At 25.9% G+C, this 19,217-nt stretch overlaps 1 protein-coding gene across 1 annotated transcript; it reads right to left on the reverse strand.

The window, feature by feature from the left end:
- Positions 1 to 5,219: 5,219 nt before the first annotated feature.
- LOC135924495 (myosin regulatory light chain 12B-like) lies at positions 5,220 to 15,146 on the reverse strand. Its single transcript, XM_065459554.1, has 7 exons — positions 14,989 to 15,146; positions 12,825 to 12,887; positions 8,768 to 8,998; positions 8,110 to 8,287; positions 7,930 to 8,008; positions 7,758 to 7,806; positions 5,220 to 5,633 (listed from the first exon to the last, which is right to left on the reverse strand). Exons 1-7 carry the CDS (start codon positions 14,989 to 14,991, stop codon positions 5,535 to 5,537), a joined length of 702 nt encoding a protein of 233 aa, XP_065315626.1. The 5' UTR covers positions 14,992 to 15,146; the 3' UTR covers positions 5,220 to 5,534.
- Between the last annotated feature and the right edge of the window lie 4,071 nt (positions 15,147 to 19,217).

Below are 19,217 nucleotides of genomic sequence, written 5' to 3' on the forward strand. Positions count from 1 at the left end.
TCTGTCATGTTCTTTTTGTCAGTCTATGACGACGCATTTTGAATGTGGAATAGAAAATCGCTTATTTTCTCTATTAAAGCAGAGCGTATTTAAAAGAAATCCCATGCGCATTCATGTGATTGTTTTTGAATAAAATGTCTTCGTAAACATCTTTTAAATCATTTTTGAAATTCAAGGTCTTTTTCTCATGTTTAGGGGAGACCGGGGATAATTGGGACATTTTTTTTTCAAACCTTAATAATTTTAATATTAATAGACTAATCTGAATAATTAAAACATCTTCTGAATCCTAAAATTATAGGCTATTTGAAATAATTAATATATATATTTTATGAAGATTATATTTTTTTATAAAATTAATTAAAAAAAAATTTTTTGTGTCATAACCATGACAGACTCTGTGTACGTTGGAACACACATATGTGATAGTTGAGACACTCATGATAGAGGTCTAAATAAATTAAAAAATTTAAAATCAGTAATCCAGTAAGACTAGAGGCTATGACACATTTGATTTTATTGATAATATTGCAATTCATAATCAATAACTATATAAAAAAAGATTTTAGCTTTAGGAAATTTATTTTGGCAAAAAAAAATTGTAAAAAAAAATTTTTTTTAATCATAAACATAGTGAAAGATAAGTATTTAATTACATTTATTGCACATAAAAAATTATCAAAGAATCTATAAACAAGTTAAAAAAATTTAAGTATGAAATGAACATTTTATTATAAATGTAATATTGTGATTGATTAATGATATTCATTTAAATGATGAGAAACAAGTTAATAAATTTTAAGTAGGAAATGAATATTTTGAATGATTGATTATTCACAATACCAAATGATTCATTATTCACAATGCTAAATTAATAATTTTAAATGATTCATTATTAACAATACTAAATGATTCTTTATTCACAACACTTAATGATTCATTATTCACAATACTAAATAATTCAGGTAACAGATTAAATCATGGGGAAATTTTTCATATATTATTTTTTTTTTATTTTTTTTTTTTAAATATTTTTTTTTATTTATTTTTTTTTTAAATATATTTTTTTATTTATTATTTTTTTTAAATTTAAAAAAAATCTTAAGTATATTTAAGAATTTAGAAAAAAAGAGTATATTTAAGAATTTAGAAAAAAGAGTATATTTAAGAATTTAGAAAAAAAGAGTATATTTAAGAATTTAGAAAAAAAGAGTATATTTAAGAATTTAGAAAAAAAGAGTATATTTAAGAATTTAGAAAAAAGAGTATATTTAAGAATTTAAAAAAAAAGAGTATATTTAAGAATTTAGAAAAAAAGGGTATATTTAAGAATTTAGAAAAAAAGAGAATATTTAAGAATTTAGAAAAAAAAGTATATTTAAGAATTTAATAAAAATAGGTATACAAAATAATTAATCAATTTATTTGAATAAACATAACATATATACAATGATAATATAGATATATATATTTTTAAGCAAAAATAGTTCTATGTTATCCATAAAGAGGTAAAATGTTAAATTTAAAAAACTTTGATATTGTATCAAAAAATTTCCTTCAAAATCCACACGATATTTATTTATCAAAAAAAAAATCTAAAAATATGCCGAATTTATACCAAAATCCAGACAATCTAAAAAAAATAAATAAAAAATTTAAAAAAAAATAAATAAAAAAAAAATAATAAAAAAAAATAATAAAAAAAAATAAATAAAAAAAAAATAATATATGAAAAATTTCCCCATGATTTAATCTGTTACCATAATTCATTATTCACAATGCTATATTAATAATTTTAAATGATATTCATTATTAACAATACTAAATAATTCATTATTCACAATACCAAATGATTCTTTACTCACAATACTAAATTATTCATTATTCATATTCACAATACAAATTAATAATAAAATTTATTAATTTGTTTATAGATTCTCATTGTGAATAATGATATTATTTTAAATGATAAATCTCAGGATAAGAATAAATAAATTTCATTAAGCTTCTAAAGGAATAGAACTTTAATCATTGCATATAAAATATTAAATTAAAATCTAGTAATTAGATGCTCTTATTTATCTTTTTTTTGGTAAGTCCATAAAAATTTTTAGAGGATTTTAATATGTAATTAGCTATATTTTCTTCCTCCACTTTATTAAAAACACATTTGTGATTTGAATATCCCATTGTGGGTATTGAATTATTTCCATTTTTCCTCTTTTTTGATAAATATCTTGCTAAATTAGATTTTGGAATGCCTAAAAAATATATATATAATATAAATAATCTTACCTGTAAGTAATGATAACTTTCTGACTGAGGTTGTTGGATATAAAATTAAAGCATTTTCATAATCCTCTGTACAGAAGATTTATCTATCCTTTTTATTGTAATTCCGCATCACTAGCAAATGATAAAATGAGCTAAAATGTCGTGTCCCAACTACACTATGACCAACTATGACCGAGCCCACTAACTTTATAAATATCATCCAAAATCATATTAATTCATTTATTGATTCTGAAAGTTTGCCAGATTGGAAAATAGGATTTAAACTTTCCTAAAATCTATTTATTAAGATTTTTAAAGCTTTATTTATAAATATAAACGATAAAGTTTGCAAATATTTTTTATTACTTTTGGTATGCCAAAACACATTTTCTTCTGTAAAAATTAAAATACTAAATATTTTTCAAATCTTTCGCCAATCATGTATGTCGTGATTATCTATGTTAGGCTCAAATTTCCAGTCTTATAAAATAATAGCTCAAATTATAATTAGAGTGACCTAACGTTCCCCTGTACTCAATGTACCCCGGTCTCCCCTATTGTGATGTAAAATATTTTTGGAAATGTTTTGGTAAAATTTTGTAAATTTTTAAATCTTCTGATAAGAGCGCATATATATAGAGAATAAATTGTAGTATTTAATTTATGTTATTTAATAAAGTGCTAACGTTAAGGACAATGCCGAAATATGTCTCTTAAATTAAATATTGATTAATGAATATTGGTTGGTTGGACTAATAACAAATACTGCAATCTTTTTAAATATTTGAATAATAAAATAATTTAAATTCATATTTGTTTTTAAAAAAAATATTTTGAAAAAATTTACAAACGGTGAGAAAAGCAGTGTGAAAAAACGTGATTGAATATAAAAATTGATAAGAAATCGTGAGAATCATGGCTAATTTGTGACATCTGGCAACCCTGGTTCCAAGATGATGAATGAAGGTTTAGTTTCATTTTTTTGCTTCTATATTTTGAATCAAAACCTAAAGAAATAATAAAAATTCATTATGGATTTAGATATGAGCGAACAAAATTTGGATAATGTTTTAAATTGAATTTATTTTTTTAATCATATATAATTATTATATATAAGTTGATTTTATCCGTCTATATATTGAATTTTTTATATAAATCTAGAAATACACTGTTTTTAATTCCATTTTTATACACTTAAAAAAATTTGTTCATTTTTCATCTGGAAAGTTTAATTTTTAGATTTAATGTTGGGGTTGTGAATAAAATTTGCATTTTTGAAAAACATTATGAACGGGGGCCTTCCTATTATCTTAAACTTTGAACGTGAACTTAAATGTTATGTTCATTCAATTTTAAAAAAGTTAAAATTTTCAATTAAAAAATTAACCTAAAATAATAATCAGAGACCTGCAGGCCCGGCCCTGTTTAAAATATACCCGGGCCGGGCCTGAAATTTTTTTTTAAAAATAGCCAGGCCGGGCCGGGCTCTATTTTTTTAAAAAATTTATACAACATGAATTATTTTATTCGTCAATTAGATATGGTTATAATGATTATATATTGTTATGATCAATATAATTTTGGTGAAAGTTAACACTAGCTAACACTTGTATCTATTACATAATATAATATAATTATAGTTTTCCTGCCATGGAATACGCAAAGGATTAAATACATTATTATATAATATATGTTATATTTTTTTTATAAATACAATTAATATAGTATATTCTCAAAATATTATTTATACAAATTTATTATAGTATCAATTTGTAATATACTAAATATCTGTTAAGAATAAAAAAAAAAATTAATGTTGTTAAACGGCTCGTTTTGAGCCGATTTTTAAAAACGGCTAACTAAGTTTTTTCAGAAAAATATTATGCAAGCCTGAAAATTCTGTTCAAAGAAGGAGTAAAGGTCTAGACATATAGTATCGAAATTTCGAGGCTTAGTCAATATTTTTATGGCCAATATTGAGTTAGCCGTTTTTAAAAATTGGCTCAAAACTAGCCGTTTAACAACATTAGCTAATATGCTTGCTTATTAAATGATAATACTCGCCGAAAAATATGATAAAATACCAAATAGATGAATTTTTTGTATATACCAGGTCGAATATAATTTAAAAAAATTCCTAGCCGGGCCTAAAAAATTTTTTTTTAAATATCCTGGCCATGCCTAAATTTTTAAACCTGGGCCGGGCCGTAAAAAATTTTTGCAAAAAAAATCCGGGCCGGGTCGAAAATTTTTTAATCCTGGCCAGGCCGGGCCGTGCAAATGGTACCACTGCAATTCTCTGATAATAATCTTGATTTTTTTAAAAATATATTTGATTTTCTTACTCAGCTCTTTCCTTTAACTATTTTAAGCGTCCATTTATGACTAGTCTACTTATTTCTATAAATTGAAATTGTTTTATACAATTAATTTTTTTAGATAAGTTTTATTCATCCGGTATTTCAAACAAAAAGGCTTAGGAGTTTTATAAAACGAAAAGATAAAAAAATACACAGTATTTTAAGAAATCTGTATTAAAAATAAACCTAGAACTAAAGAAGCCTCAGGACAATGTAAATTCTGAAATCTCGTTTTCAGATAATTTCTCCTGTTTCCTTAAAAAATAAATAATAAAAGTTTTTCAAATATTTTTAAAATTGAACCATATTTTATGTCGGATAAGACCCATCAATCTACATTAGGCTTGCCTTTATGAATTTACCTAAAAAATTAAATTGCATAATTTTTCCTTCCTGATAATTTTATTCAACCCTTTTTTATTAATAAGTTCAATATAAAGAAATTTTCTTTCAATAAAAAAAACCACACACAAAATTTATAAATACTCAATTTTTAACATTGTATATAGTAAAATTAACATAGAATTAAGAGTATAAATGAAAAATGGATTATTTGACAATTGCTTAAAAAAATGTATGTGCATTATATTAATAGTGTTCTAAATTGGAAATATAATTAAGTCTATATATAGCACGCAAGAAAATATGAAAGTATAATGATTATATTCTGCTAAGGTTAACAACATGAACATTGAATTATTTTTTAAAAACACATTTTTCTATCAGTGTAATGTAATTGAAGAATAACTTAAGATGAGCTTACAATATTTTCTTTTGTTGTTTAAAAAAAATATATTTATTACATATTGAAAATATTTTGGAAAGGGAAATACGTTTATTTTTCTTTTAAATTTTTTGTTAGTATTTGACATTTAAAAAAAACACGGAACATAAATAAAATTAAGCTTCATCACTTCCATGAGTTATCAAATGCGCTAATTTGGCGTAATCGTAAAGACCAGCTTCCGTGAATGGAGCATTTTTGAGTAAATCGGAAACCTTAATATTTACGTGTAAAGTTAAAATGAAAAAGATTTAAATTATGCTAATTATAGTTTAACATTTATCATAATTACTATTTATGACTTGGAAAAATTTAAGGTAAATATAATTAAATTATATTTTTTCTGTAAACAATGTGGGCTTGGACCAAAAGCGATAAGTTTTAGCAAAATAAAAGAAGAGCATACAAACCAAAAATAAACAAAATTTCAGTTAAAAAAAATTCACAAATTAGAGCATATGGCTTGAATAATCAAATAAAATTGCCAATCCTATAAAATTAATATAACCAATATTATTTAAGTTCATTATAAGACCAATTTTTCAGAGTTGTTAAACTAACGCGCTAACTTTTTTGGTAGCTATAGCTAATAGTGGCTACTTTTTTTGTAATTATTTAATTTTTTAGCGCGCTACTTAGCTACTTTTAAAAAATATAATGAAGGTAAGTATAAACATGAAAATTTAAATATAATATATAATTAATTATAATTTTTATGATTTATTATTTAATTTTGAAATTGAAATATATTTTCAATTTGTAATTTATATTTTCATTTGTATTATAAACCTAAATTGTGTTAATAATTTAAAATGTCATCGCCTATGGATATCCAAATCGTTGAAAGTGATTCAGACAATGATATTAATGAAATGGAAGATACCAAGGAAGAAAATGTTCTTAATAGCTATAATACAAATTTCCCATTCCTTAGATTTGAAATTTTTTTAAATAAATATATAATCCAAAACTGGCTTTAAATTTATTTGTTTAAAATGTTGCAAAAAATATTTCCTCAAATCAATCCAGTAGCTATAACCTCAAGACACACCTAAAGGTAAGTTGCCATTTTTACATTCTTATAATATTTATTTTATAAGACTGTTCATGAGTTTTAAGGAAATGGAGAAACATCTAAATAATTTTGGTATAGGCGACTCTATATCCAAAAAGACTAATTCAATTTAAAACAAATTAATTAATAATGCAAATGACAATATTTCTCAGAAATTGGCTGATAAAGTTATTGTTGATTATATAATTTACAGCCAATGTCCTTGGTTGATAATCCATCATTTACCATGATGATTAAAACTCTATCCCCTGGTACAACAATTTTATGCCGCCAGACACTAATGAATAAAATAGCAGATAACTTTAAAATGATGAAAGATAATAGTAGAGTTATCAGATATCATATATATGTACCACGGGAGATAGTTGGACACATAACAGAAGGTAAAAACTTATTTATATTTATATATTGATCTGATTAAATATTTTTGAGCTTATTTGGGAATCACAGGCCATTGGCTAGACTCTAAGACTTTAAAGAAGATCTGTGGCATTAGCCCTCAAATGATAATAGGATGCCAGACATACGATGTACTTGCAAATAAAGTTATTGATAATCTATCTTATATTAAAAATATGTATATAAGATTAAATACGCCCTTACCCTCAAGTGCTAGTGTCGAGAGATTATTTAGTAAGGCTAAACTTATACTTTCTGATAGTCGCTCTAGACTTGGGGATGATAATATTGAAATGATTTTATTATTAAAATGCAACAAAAATATTTATTTATATTACATAAATTTTTTTATAATCAAAACTAAATATATTTTAATATTTATAAATGTTGATTTTTATATATTTACTATACAATAACATTATAAGCAAAAAATAAAAAATTTGTTTGTAAATTTTTTTTATAAAAAGTAGCTTATAAAGTAGTTAAAGCTACTTTTAAAAAATAGTAGCTAATAGCGAGCTACTTTTTTTAACAAATAGCGATAGCGGTAGTGCGCTACTTATAAAAGTAGTGTTTAACAACTCTGCAATTTTTAATATTTTCAAATATTATTTTTCCATTTTATTTCTGAACTGAAAAAAAAACATAAACTTGATTTAAAAAAAACAATATATGTATGAATTACTTGCAATTTTGATAGAACCGAATGGGTTATGGTTCCTATTCTTAAAATTTTATCCAGGATTTAGTTCCTGATTCGGTTCCTAACTTTGTCCCGGTTTTTAGGATCTCAAGTTCAATTCGAAACTCTGGATACAATATGTTGTATGCATTATAATAATCATTAATAACAGTATCGACATACTTCATCATGAGTCATCCTCTCACCCATTCCGGTCAAGTAGTCTTTCATTCTGTTATATAAAATATATTATAAATAAAATGTGAAAAGAAAAAATGTTAAAAAGATGGTTTATTTCTTTTAAACAATATTACATTAATATCAACCATACAAAAAAATATATTATCTAATTTACACAGCTTCTTTAATCTTGCCCTCGCCTTTTTCATCGATTATTTTGAATGCATTTCTTATGACATCTTCCGTGTCAGTTCCTTTAATAAATACATATTTAAAAAACATAATATAAATAATTTATTGATAGTGAAAATAGCAATTACTAAATAGAAGCATCTTAAGTTAGGATGATATTCACCTGATAATTTGTCTCCAAATAATGTCAAAAACATGGTAAAGTTAATTGGACCAGGCGCCTCAGATAACATCTCCTCGAGGTCTTTATCTCTCGCATCTTTCCCCAAAGATGCGTACATATCTTTCAAATCTTCTTTGCTAATGAACCCATCCCTGTCTTGATCTATCATAGTAAAAGCCTTGCTTTTTAAAATTATTTTAAACATTTAATTTTTGTATCTGATAAGTAGTCTATTCATGATAAATACGAGCCTCTTAAAAATTTTTATACAAGATGAAAAACTACATATTAAACTTTAGTAATATTTTTTTGTAAAATCTATGGGACCTGTAAATTAGTTTCGATTAAATGAATCAAAAGTTATAATGTTGCTTATTATATATACACATTTGATTTTAATTTAGATATAAACGTTAAATAAGATAAAAGTATGCCAATAAAATCTTTTTTAAGAAATAGAATAAAAACAAGCCTTTCATAAAGGTACAATTCGCAACTTATTACGAATTGCGATACTATGTGAATAATTCATAAAAAGCATTAACACTGCATTCATCAAGTATAATAGCTTAATATTCGATTTTTTGTATTAAATTATTTAAAATTGTTTTGAAATTCTAAAATTTATAATAAACCTTTTTAAAATCGAAAAAAAAACCTCTTTAAATTCCTGAATTTGAGTTTGGCCAAACATAGCAAATACGTTGGAAGTAGCCCTCTGAGCTCTCATTTTCTTCTTTCCCGTACTTAAAGCCGGTGCTGTGGTCGTTGTTGCCTTTTCCTTTATTACTTCTGGTTCTGGTTCTTTTTCTACTTCTTTAACAGGCGTTGGCATACTAACCTCTTTCTCTTTGTCCCGATCCTTATCTTTGTCTTTACTCTTCTTTTTCTGTTTATTAATAATTTAATAAATTATAAAATTAATTATTTATTCCCAAAATTTCTGCCTTCAACCTAAATGAGTGGCAACATCTCCAGACGGCTAATGAAGGTTTAAAAGGTTCCTTGTCGTCTAGAAAATAAGCATGGGCTCCTCGCTGTGGTGCAAACTTCATCTTTAGGAGTTAATATCATATAGGGCATCAGGTTAAAAAATCGCGCCAAAATTCCAAATAATTAAAACCAATTCAATAAAAAGAAGGACGGGGAACCCGGTGAAATCATAATTCATAAAAACGAGACAAATGATGGCCAAACATTATAGGGAGAAACCGGTCTAGTAGTGATAGGTAAGAGCTGCGATGTAGAATGCAGAAACATTATTGGGAAAGATGGAGAAATGGTGAAGACACTACAGAGAAGGGGAGTATATGTGCATTGTATACAAGAGATCAGATGGAAAGATATTGATGCAAGAATGATTGGCAAGACAAATTAAATGCCTACTCGCCTGTAGCTATGGATACAATAAATATAGAAAAGACAACGATGATGATTGTTGGGGACACTTTATAAATGAAGGAATCTAACACCTGGTTTTGTGGGATATATGGAAAGGAGTCTCTAAAAATTCAATCCAATGCCACTGCTGCTAAAAATTTGGATATAAAGGTTACGTTAACTGTGTGAGAATTTGCTAGTCTATGGTAATGAAATATGGACAATTAAAGTGGCACACAAAAAAATTAAAAAGAATGATGATAATGGTTAGATTTATGTATAAAGGTACTTCGGAGAGAAAAAAGCAGCAAGGATTTCAAGAGAGGAATGGAAAAGAAAAGGCTGAAGTGGTGATGAGAAGAAATAGACGATTAGTTTGGCTATTTATGAAAGGCGAAAGATGACTGGATAAAGAGATGTTCTCGAGGACGACTGTGACATGAAAAAAATGGATCTTAAATATAACGACCACCAGGAATTTAAAAATGGTCAAGGATCAAAGAGAAAACTGGCTTACATGGGTTAAAGCTGGAAAACGCCATTAATCGAAAGAAGAGGATAAAAGTAATTGATTGGACAAATTTATGTAAATTATATATTATTTGGCAAAATTTTCTAAATGTTTGAATAGAAAGTCTATCTTCTGATGAAAAAATAATTGTTTTGTATTCCTCTATAAATACCCCACCCCCACCCAGGGTTGCCAGATATTCTTCACTTGAAAACGTGAGTTTTTCTTTTATAATAATTAACCCCCATACCCCCCAATTTGCGGGCCTTCGGCCGGGGTAATTGATGTAGCATACTCTCTAAGTTAATATGTTATATTTAACATAACAAGATTTTAAAGACAATGAAAATTCTTTATTGATTTACTAATAACAATTATGATATATAATTTTCTCATGTTTATAAATATAGCAGCATAATATTAATTATATATTTTATGGATGATTTTAAAAGAGGCAAAAAGATTTCCCATCGGAGTTCAGCTTCCAATGATGACGTTCTTTTCGTTAAGCAGTAGTCATTAGTCTGAGTATTCTCTCTGATGAAGCATTTGAATGCGGAATAGAAAATTGCATATTTTCTCTATCAATGGTGAGTTTTAATTAGAAAGAAAATCCATCCATTTTTCTTGGGTATTCATGTGATAGTTTTTTGATAATTTTTATTCATAATAGGAATAAAATTGTGAATATTCCTCAAAGTGAATTTCTGTGTCTATGTTTGGTATTTTATAATTACTAATAATTTTTTGTAATTGTTCAAATTCTGGACATTATTTTAATGTCATAGGGCTAAGATATTTTCATATATTATCTCTATGATATCATAACCTTTTTCTACATATTCTATAATATTTTTTATAAATATCTTTGATTCATTTTTGAAATTTATTGCCTTTTCTACATCATTATTATGTTGTAAAATATTTTTAGAAATGCATAAAAATTTTGTAGAATTTTTAAATTTAATGAATTCTTTAGTTTTAGGATAAGATCATGTATATATATTGCTAATACATCTTCAGATTGCAATTGTAAATTTATGTTATTGACTAAAGTGCAAACACCTAAATATGCCTCTGCAAAATCATCTCCAAAAATTATTTTCAAAATTGGTGGGGTTGCTGATAATGATAAAAAATATTCTTTAAGGGGTTGAAAATACTTAAGCATCCGCTTAATCGCTGGGATCAATGTAAGCCAGGGTGTTGGAACATGGCGAAATGATTCTGACCATTCTAAATTGCACCATTCTACCAATTCTTTTAAAAATGTAACTCTTATTGTCGAGTTGCTAAATTCATTATAGTATTTAATTACTATACTCTCAATATCATATTTAAGAAAAATTATGGCCTCTTTAAACGAATTGTGAAGAATGTTGCATATACAACCCATTGGTATATTATTACTATGGCTTTTCAATTCTGTCCAAATACTTTAATTTTTCCCAAAGTTTACAGATGCGTTATCTGCACAATAGGCCGTTATTAGCAATATCAAGTTCAGCGAATTTTAAATTTTCTAGCAAGCATCTAGATATGTCTTTAGGGGTTTCACTGTCCACCGGAAAAATTTTAAGTAATTAAACATTTATTCCATTCTTTTTGTTGAAGTATCTAAGTAATAAGGGGCATCCGTTAGTATTGAAAACGGATGATTGTTTTTTAGATCTTTTATAATATTTGCCCTTAATTTATTTCATTTAAAATTTTACGAGTTTTAATATAAGATTTATAAAATCCATAAAAGAAATGTATAGTTATTTAAATTCATATTATAATTATACTCTTGAGAAACTTTCTAAAAATTGAATTTCTGTTGTGGGTAATTGATCAATGAATACGATTGGTTAGTTGTTGAACTATTAACAAATACTACAATTTTTTTAAATATTTTTTAAATATTTTAAAATAAAATTAATTTTAAATTTTATATTTGTTTTTAAAAATATTTTAAAAAAAATTTAAAAATATTTTGAAAAAATTTAAAAACGTGAGAAAAAGTGTGAGACTAACTGTGATTATTTTAATTTACTCAAAAAACGTGAGAAAAACGTGAAGTGTGAGAAAACGTGGGTAAGTTAAAATTAGGTATGATATCGTGAAAATCATGGCTAAATCGTGACATCTGGCAACCCTGCCCCCACCCACCCAAAAGAGAATATAAAATACGGCCTAAAAAAATTCTAATATCAGGTCGAGTTAATTTTTTTGTTTTAAATCGGGCTTCTAAAAAATAAATTAGATAATAAGACTTTTTAAAAAATACAATTTTTTACCAATGATACGAAAATTGGAAAAAAATTGTTTTATCAAAATATAATATAATTAGAATTTCTCGTCAAAATAAAAATAAGTAGAATTTTTCAGGGATTAGGACAAAGTAATCTAAATTCTGATTTTTATTAGCTAAGTCAAAAAAAATTGATTACAATTTACAAATAAAATAATAATAATAAATGATCGGACTGGGTTTAAAAAATAAATAAAATCGAAGGCCGTGAAAATTATATAGTTACAAAAAATTTATTAAATCTTTTTATTTTGGGACATTAGAATAAAAAAAACTAAATAAAATAAGATTTTGATTATTGTAAATTGAACTGTATGAATGGTAAATAAATAAAAAAAGTCACATGATCTCTTTAATTACCATATAAGTAAAGTATCATATTAAAATAGAATCAATGTGCCTTTTTTGTGTGAATTATTAGTCTCATTCATTGGATTTATCAATTTTAAACTAAAAAAAATATACTTAAATCAATACTTGTAACCCCTATCTATAAAGAACATTTATTTAAAATATAATATTATAACAAACCTTTTTTTCTTTCTTCTCCTCTCTATCACCTTCACTTTCCGATGGTTTGGGATCGGTTTCAGACTGGTAAAAATGTATAAAAATAAAAAAATTAGCTATATAAGTATTTAATTTATAAATAATAAAAATATTTATTAAAAATTATAGGGAAATAACTTTTATATGATAAATAATATGTTTACTTGTGGAAGTTCATTCAAAAATATATAGGAGCCCTTATGCTGCCTAAACGACTATTTTCTCTTATGATTAGTCATTAACATTATTCGAACAAAAATTTATTCAAAATAAGTTTAAAGATATATCTATCTCTGTATATAATTATCATTATATTTGCAGACCTACAAAGTCCCAGTAAATGGTATATAAAAAACGTTGGACCTATAAAAAAATACAAACCAGAGCTGGGTTTAAATTTTTTAAATTAACTATTAAAATTCACATCATATACTACAATTCGCTTCGGGTTTTAGATTTGAAACCATTTTAAAAATAAAGATAAATTATTTAAAAAAAAGATTTAAAAACAGAGCGCGAACGCAACCAACTTTAAAAAATCCAAGGAGTGAGTTCCAAAATAAACATTATATCCAGATGGGCTGGAAAATAAATTTTAAAACTCGAACTGGATTTAATGGGTGGGTGTCTTGCATTATAACGAGAGTTTTTCATATATCAAAATTTAATAAATTTATTATGATCTTTTGTTTAAATGAAATCAGAGAAGATAATATATAATTTTTTTTTAAATATTTGAAACATAACCTAAATTTTAATTTTATTAAGAAAATGTAATTTAATTGAGAAAATAAAAAATCGAACGTGTTACAGTTATTATATAAAAACAAGATTTTTTTTATAAGGGAGAAAACAGATGCCATTGCCACAAAAGTCTATTTTATAATGGAACACTCTGCTAAATTTATTTTAAGAGTTCAGAGCTCAATAATTTTATATTCTTTGATTGCCTGTAAAAATTTAAGCATTATAATTTAAAATCTAAGACATAGTGGAAATTATGGGAAAGAAATTGATCGAAGAGATAAAATAAGAAATATTGAACGAACTTAAGTAAAAATTTATTTGTGGCATTATATTTAAATCAGGTAATTTATAAACATCAGTCAATATATATAAAGAGGTTAAATTTATTATAACTAATTATGAAAAGGAAATGGCCCGCATTTTCCAGCCAAACTCGCCCTCTAAATACTCTCATGTCAATAATGCTGAAGCACTCCTAATTAGTGATCTGCATCGGGCCTAATTTTATAAGCCCGGCCCGGCCCGAAATTTTTTTTAAAAAATTTTGCCTGCCCAGCCCGAATCCGACATTTTTTAAAAAAAGTTTTGCCGGCCCGGCCCGAATTTATTTAAATAGAGAAATTTTTATAATTACTCAAAATAAAAGACGTTATATGTCGTTTAGTTTCAATAAATAAAATCAAATTTTTATTTTATATAAAAAATTCAATATAAAATTAATAAACAGATATGATATATCTTTACTCAGGTTTATCGGATCCCCCCTCCCCCCATGTTACAGGTGGAATCATCTTCAGATTATCTTAGATAATTTTATAGTTGGTTAAAAATTCTGAAATCTAAGCCCTGGAGCTCATGCCTTATCGTTAGGATGGAGGGGATTAATGGCGTATTTTAGTGAAGCTAAACTGAGGTTATATCGATTTCCGATTGAGGGACCGGACCGATTGATGGGCCAGTCTTTTTTAAGGATCGACCGGTCTTTTATTATTATTATTTAAGTTTATTTTACAATAAAATAAAAATTTTTACCGTGGTTCGGTCTGCTCCGTATGTATTGGTCCGATTTGGATCAAAGACCAGACAGTAACTTTCACTAATTTAACCATAAATATTATTAAATACACCATTCTTCCTATTTATCTAATAAGAAATAATATATATTTTTTTAGTCAAAATAATTGACTTGGACCTATTATAACTAAAAATATCTAAGTTCTTATTTTTAATCTATAAAATGGTTTTATAATAACCACAAAGAGGGCCATTAAACAAGGGGGTTCCTAACCCCCCACCCTCCAGAATGTCAATATATTACATCAGTAGGTATTATAGTAAAAAATGATATAATATAAATAGAATTATTATTTATAAAATAATTTATATTAAAATGCATCACCATTATTTAGGGAATTGGTATGGCTATCGTAAACGAGGAGGAATAGATCAAGTATATTTTGAAATTAATATTAGTTTTTAATAAGTTATCAAGAACACAAAAATTTGAGTAAATTGCAAATGATGATAAGAATTTTTAAAAAAAATCAATATTGGTAAAGGATTAATAAACCATATGTTAGAATTGAATTTATTAATTGATAATCAAATGTAAGAAATAAATAAATAAGATAAAATAAACGCAACCTCCAAAAAAGCAACCCATATTTGGAAAATCTTCCTTCGATTTTTTTATGTTTATTTTGATATGAATTGATTTAAAATTAAATAAAAGAATAATTTCATCAGCTGTTAAGATTTAACTTAATTTCCTTTCCTTTCATACTATGTAATAAATTATGTGCATTAATGATATTCATGGTATTTGATTAATTTTTTGCATTATACATACAATCAAATTCTGCCTACATGGTAATGAAGTTGTTAAAAATCTTTGCTCACATTAGTGCTCATGCAAAATAAATGTACACTACCTCCCCTTGAAAAAAGTTTTAATTAAATATATCAAATTGGGATTTTGGAAAGAAATTGTTTCGCAATATTAGAGAGAGATCTAAATTCTAAACAATGCATAACATATAATTTTAGGTGTTATTTATAGAAATCGGCATATTTAAAAAAAATAATTTCGGACTGGGTTTTTTTTAAAAATTCGGGCAGGGGCCGACTTTGGCTTAAATTTTTAAATATTATATTCAATTTGTGAAATAAATTTATGTTTTAAAATTCTTGCAAGAATAAGGGCGGAAATATTAATATTAAATTTTTCTATGTTTAAATAAATCCGGTCGGAGGAAAAATTATTTCTAATAAAGGTCGGACTTTTTAGGCAAATAAGAAAAATAGGCCGGGCTTGAAGAATTAGGCCCTATCTTGATCACTATAATAATTTCATTGTGATGATTGATTATTTTGTAGACTTGTGTATGAGATCCCTCGACAAATATTGCAGATAGAAATCCTGAAATCCATCATTCCCAACCTCATAGGATTTTCCATCCTATGTTTATCATTCTTTCTCAATTACGACGATGGTACTAAAAAATAACGCCCTTTACCGCTTATTCAAAATATTTTAACTCTACCCATCTAACCACGAAAGAAAAATATTTCATCATACCCGGAAAATTTATTCTAAGAGATTATTGTTAACACTTTGAATTTATTCTAGCTTATATTTCTTGGATTATAGTAGATATTTTAAAAATGGCGATTTTTATTTCAAATATTTCTACCGCTTTTCTTTCCTTACCATGATGCTACTCAATAACACGTCACTTGTTTTATTTAATGAAATTTAGTGAACTTATTTAGAATTTGATTATTTTGTTTTTAATTTAAACCTTCAATCATAATTTTTTTCAAAAAATAGGCTAGAAGGATTCCCATTAGTTGGACTATAGCCAGACGCATGCATTTTTTCAAAATTTAACCCTAATCATAAATTATAGTACAAATAAAGGCACACTTCGAAATAAATTCCAGGAAAAAAAACATTTCTGAAAAAAAACCTTCCCATAATAAATCACTTGGAATAAAACTCAGGGGAAAAAAAATTACCAAGAAAAAAATAACAAATTCCCCGGAAAAAATAGCCCCGCGAGAAAAAATATCCCTTGGAAAATAAATCCCAAGAAAAAAACACCGCGAAAAAAAAATCGCCGAAAAATATTAAATTGTAAAGAAGTCACCCCTCCCCCTCCAATATAAAATTCATAGTAAAATACAATTATAATAATTATTACTAAATGCCAAGAAATAGATGATTCCCTGATCTTTATATTGGATTTCGAAATATTGGCTAGGAGCGCCTTAGAAACCATCATTAGGCTTAATGATTATTAATATTATTTTGCATTTTATCTTTTTTAATTTGTGTATCATACCATAATCAGAGGGTACTTTTATCATTTGTGTTAAAGTACACATAGAAAATTTAGAAACTATGTCTGAAACCCCAATATAAAACCAATGTAACTCTAAGCTTCGCTTCTTGGTGGCATGATTAACGGTTTAGCCTTTGTTCCATTATGTGATATCGCCAATGCAATTACATTCCTAGGAACGGTTAGCCCTAACAATGGAAAGGATATTCTCTACTCTATTAATAAAAGTTATGTCAATGAAGCATCAAGAGACATCGCAAGCATTCCCACTCCCAAACACTTCAAATCCAGTCGATTTCCACTGGAAATCTGGAACGTGGAATACTCTTAAGGAACTAACAATTAAAGTGAAGAATAGAACAATCGTTTTTTTTAGTTGATGTTAAACACCAATCAATCTTGATTTAGAAAATGAAATGCGAGGTAGCTAAACTTGAACGTTTTTAAATTGACACCTAATATAAAAGCGCAAGCTATATAAATATTTGAATTCATCTAAAATGTTGCGAGTAATACCGTGATGGAGTGCAAGACCTCCCTGGTTTTATAAGAGTGATTGTTTTTTTAAAAAAATATATCGGTGAAATGAAAAAAAAATTTTTATATAAAATTGATTTCGGAATTTTTACGATTTTTTTAGGGGGTTTATTTTTGGGAGGTTTATTTTCCGCGTGCTATTTTCTGGGGGAGGGGGGGGGGGTCCTCCTCATCACTTTGAAATTATTTAAACACAATTATGGAATTATCAAATGTAATAATTAAGTTGTTTATAAAACTTTCTTTATCTAATCTTGTCTTAATAATTTTAAGAATATTAAAAGAAATAAAAAATATATAGTCCTAAATAATTCAAGGTATTTATCCGCAAACATTACAGAATTACGAGTACTTTTTCTATAATTCAGATATCTTATTTTTTTGTAGTCCTATAACCCTATTGGATAAATACGCAATTTAATCAAGTGTTGATGGGGAGGGGCTCATGACTTCCATAATACGTAGTTTTATTAAACATCGTTTTGTAAAACTGCCCAAAAATATATAATAATAATTTGTCGTTTATTTCTTAGTAAATTGCTTTATTATAGTTTATAAATCTTTATAAATATTCTTCCACAATAAATTAATGCAATATTCTTACAATATGAAATAATGACGATATTCTTTTATTAATCCTGGATTTCGGATCTTGGGAATACTGTCAACACTAACAAATTTTTAATTACTTCATCAAAAAAAACAAACTCAACTTATAACTAAATACCGAAGTCCAAAGGAAAAGACCAAAACAAAATTAACAAGATTATCCAAATTAAGATTATTAAAAAATTTATGATTAATTTTCAAAATATAAAAAGAAACAATTTTTTTAAGGATTTTCAAAAATATTTTTATTTTATAAATTTCTTAAAATCAAATAATTTTTTAAAAATATAACACAAAAACACATAAGGAATTTTTACAAATTCAAATCAAAATAAAATAATAATATATTGATTGACATTTTAATAATTAAATAAATATCAACAATAAATATTACAAATTGTTTTAAGTTTTTTTTTATTTTGTAATATTTGTCTCTACAAATTAATACAGTCTATAAGTTTTTCTTGTAAACCTTATACCCCCCTCCCCCATTCCCCCCAGATTTATTTTTTTAAATTAAAAATATTTAACATAACATTTGGTGATTTGTTTTCCTTCGTAATAGTGTTGTTAAAAATAACGTGGGTTGATTTTTAAAAACGGCTCGATTAAGATTTTAGGTAAAAAAATAATATTATGCAAGCCTGAAGATTTTACTCCGAGATAGCAGAAAGGTTTGGGTCTCTATTTGCCAAATCTTGAGGCTCATATAATATTATTTTGGCTAAAGTCTGAATCGGGCCGTTTTTAAAAATCGAACCGAATCTGACTTTTAAACAATACAACTTTGTAAGGAGTATCGAAACGACACTCAAAAAGTAATTAATTAAATATTAGTAGCCTTTTGTGTTAAAAATACTAATATGCGCAAATAGTTTTATTATTTATTATATCAACCTCATCAAGTTTAGATTTAAAATTAATATGTTACCATTGAATAAAAGCCAACCTTTTGGGAAAAAGATGTTGATTAATATACATTAAAAAATTTTCTTATAAATAATTGATTATAACGAAAAATAGGGGATTTATTTTTGATTATACAAAATTACTGTTCATCAGTTGTTAAGAAGCGGCGCTCTACATTTTCTCAAAAACAGCTGGAGCGCCCCTCCTTTTTAAAAATGAGGAGAGGGAG

This window comes from Gordionus sp. m RMFG-2023, chromosome 1 (assembly GCF_954871325.1).
Source record: "Gordionus sp. m RMFG-2023 chromosome 1, tfGorSpeb1-WG-v2, whole genome shotgun sequence".
NCBI lineage: Eukaryota > Metazoa > Nematomorpha > Gordioida > Chordodea > Parachordodidae > Gordionus > Gordionus sp. m RMFG-2023.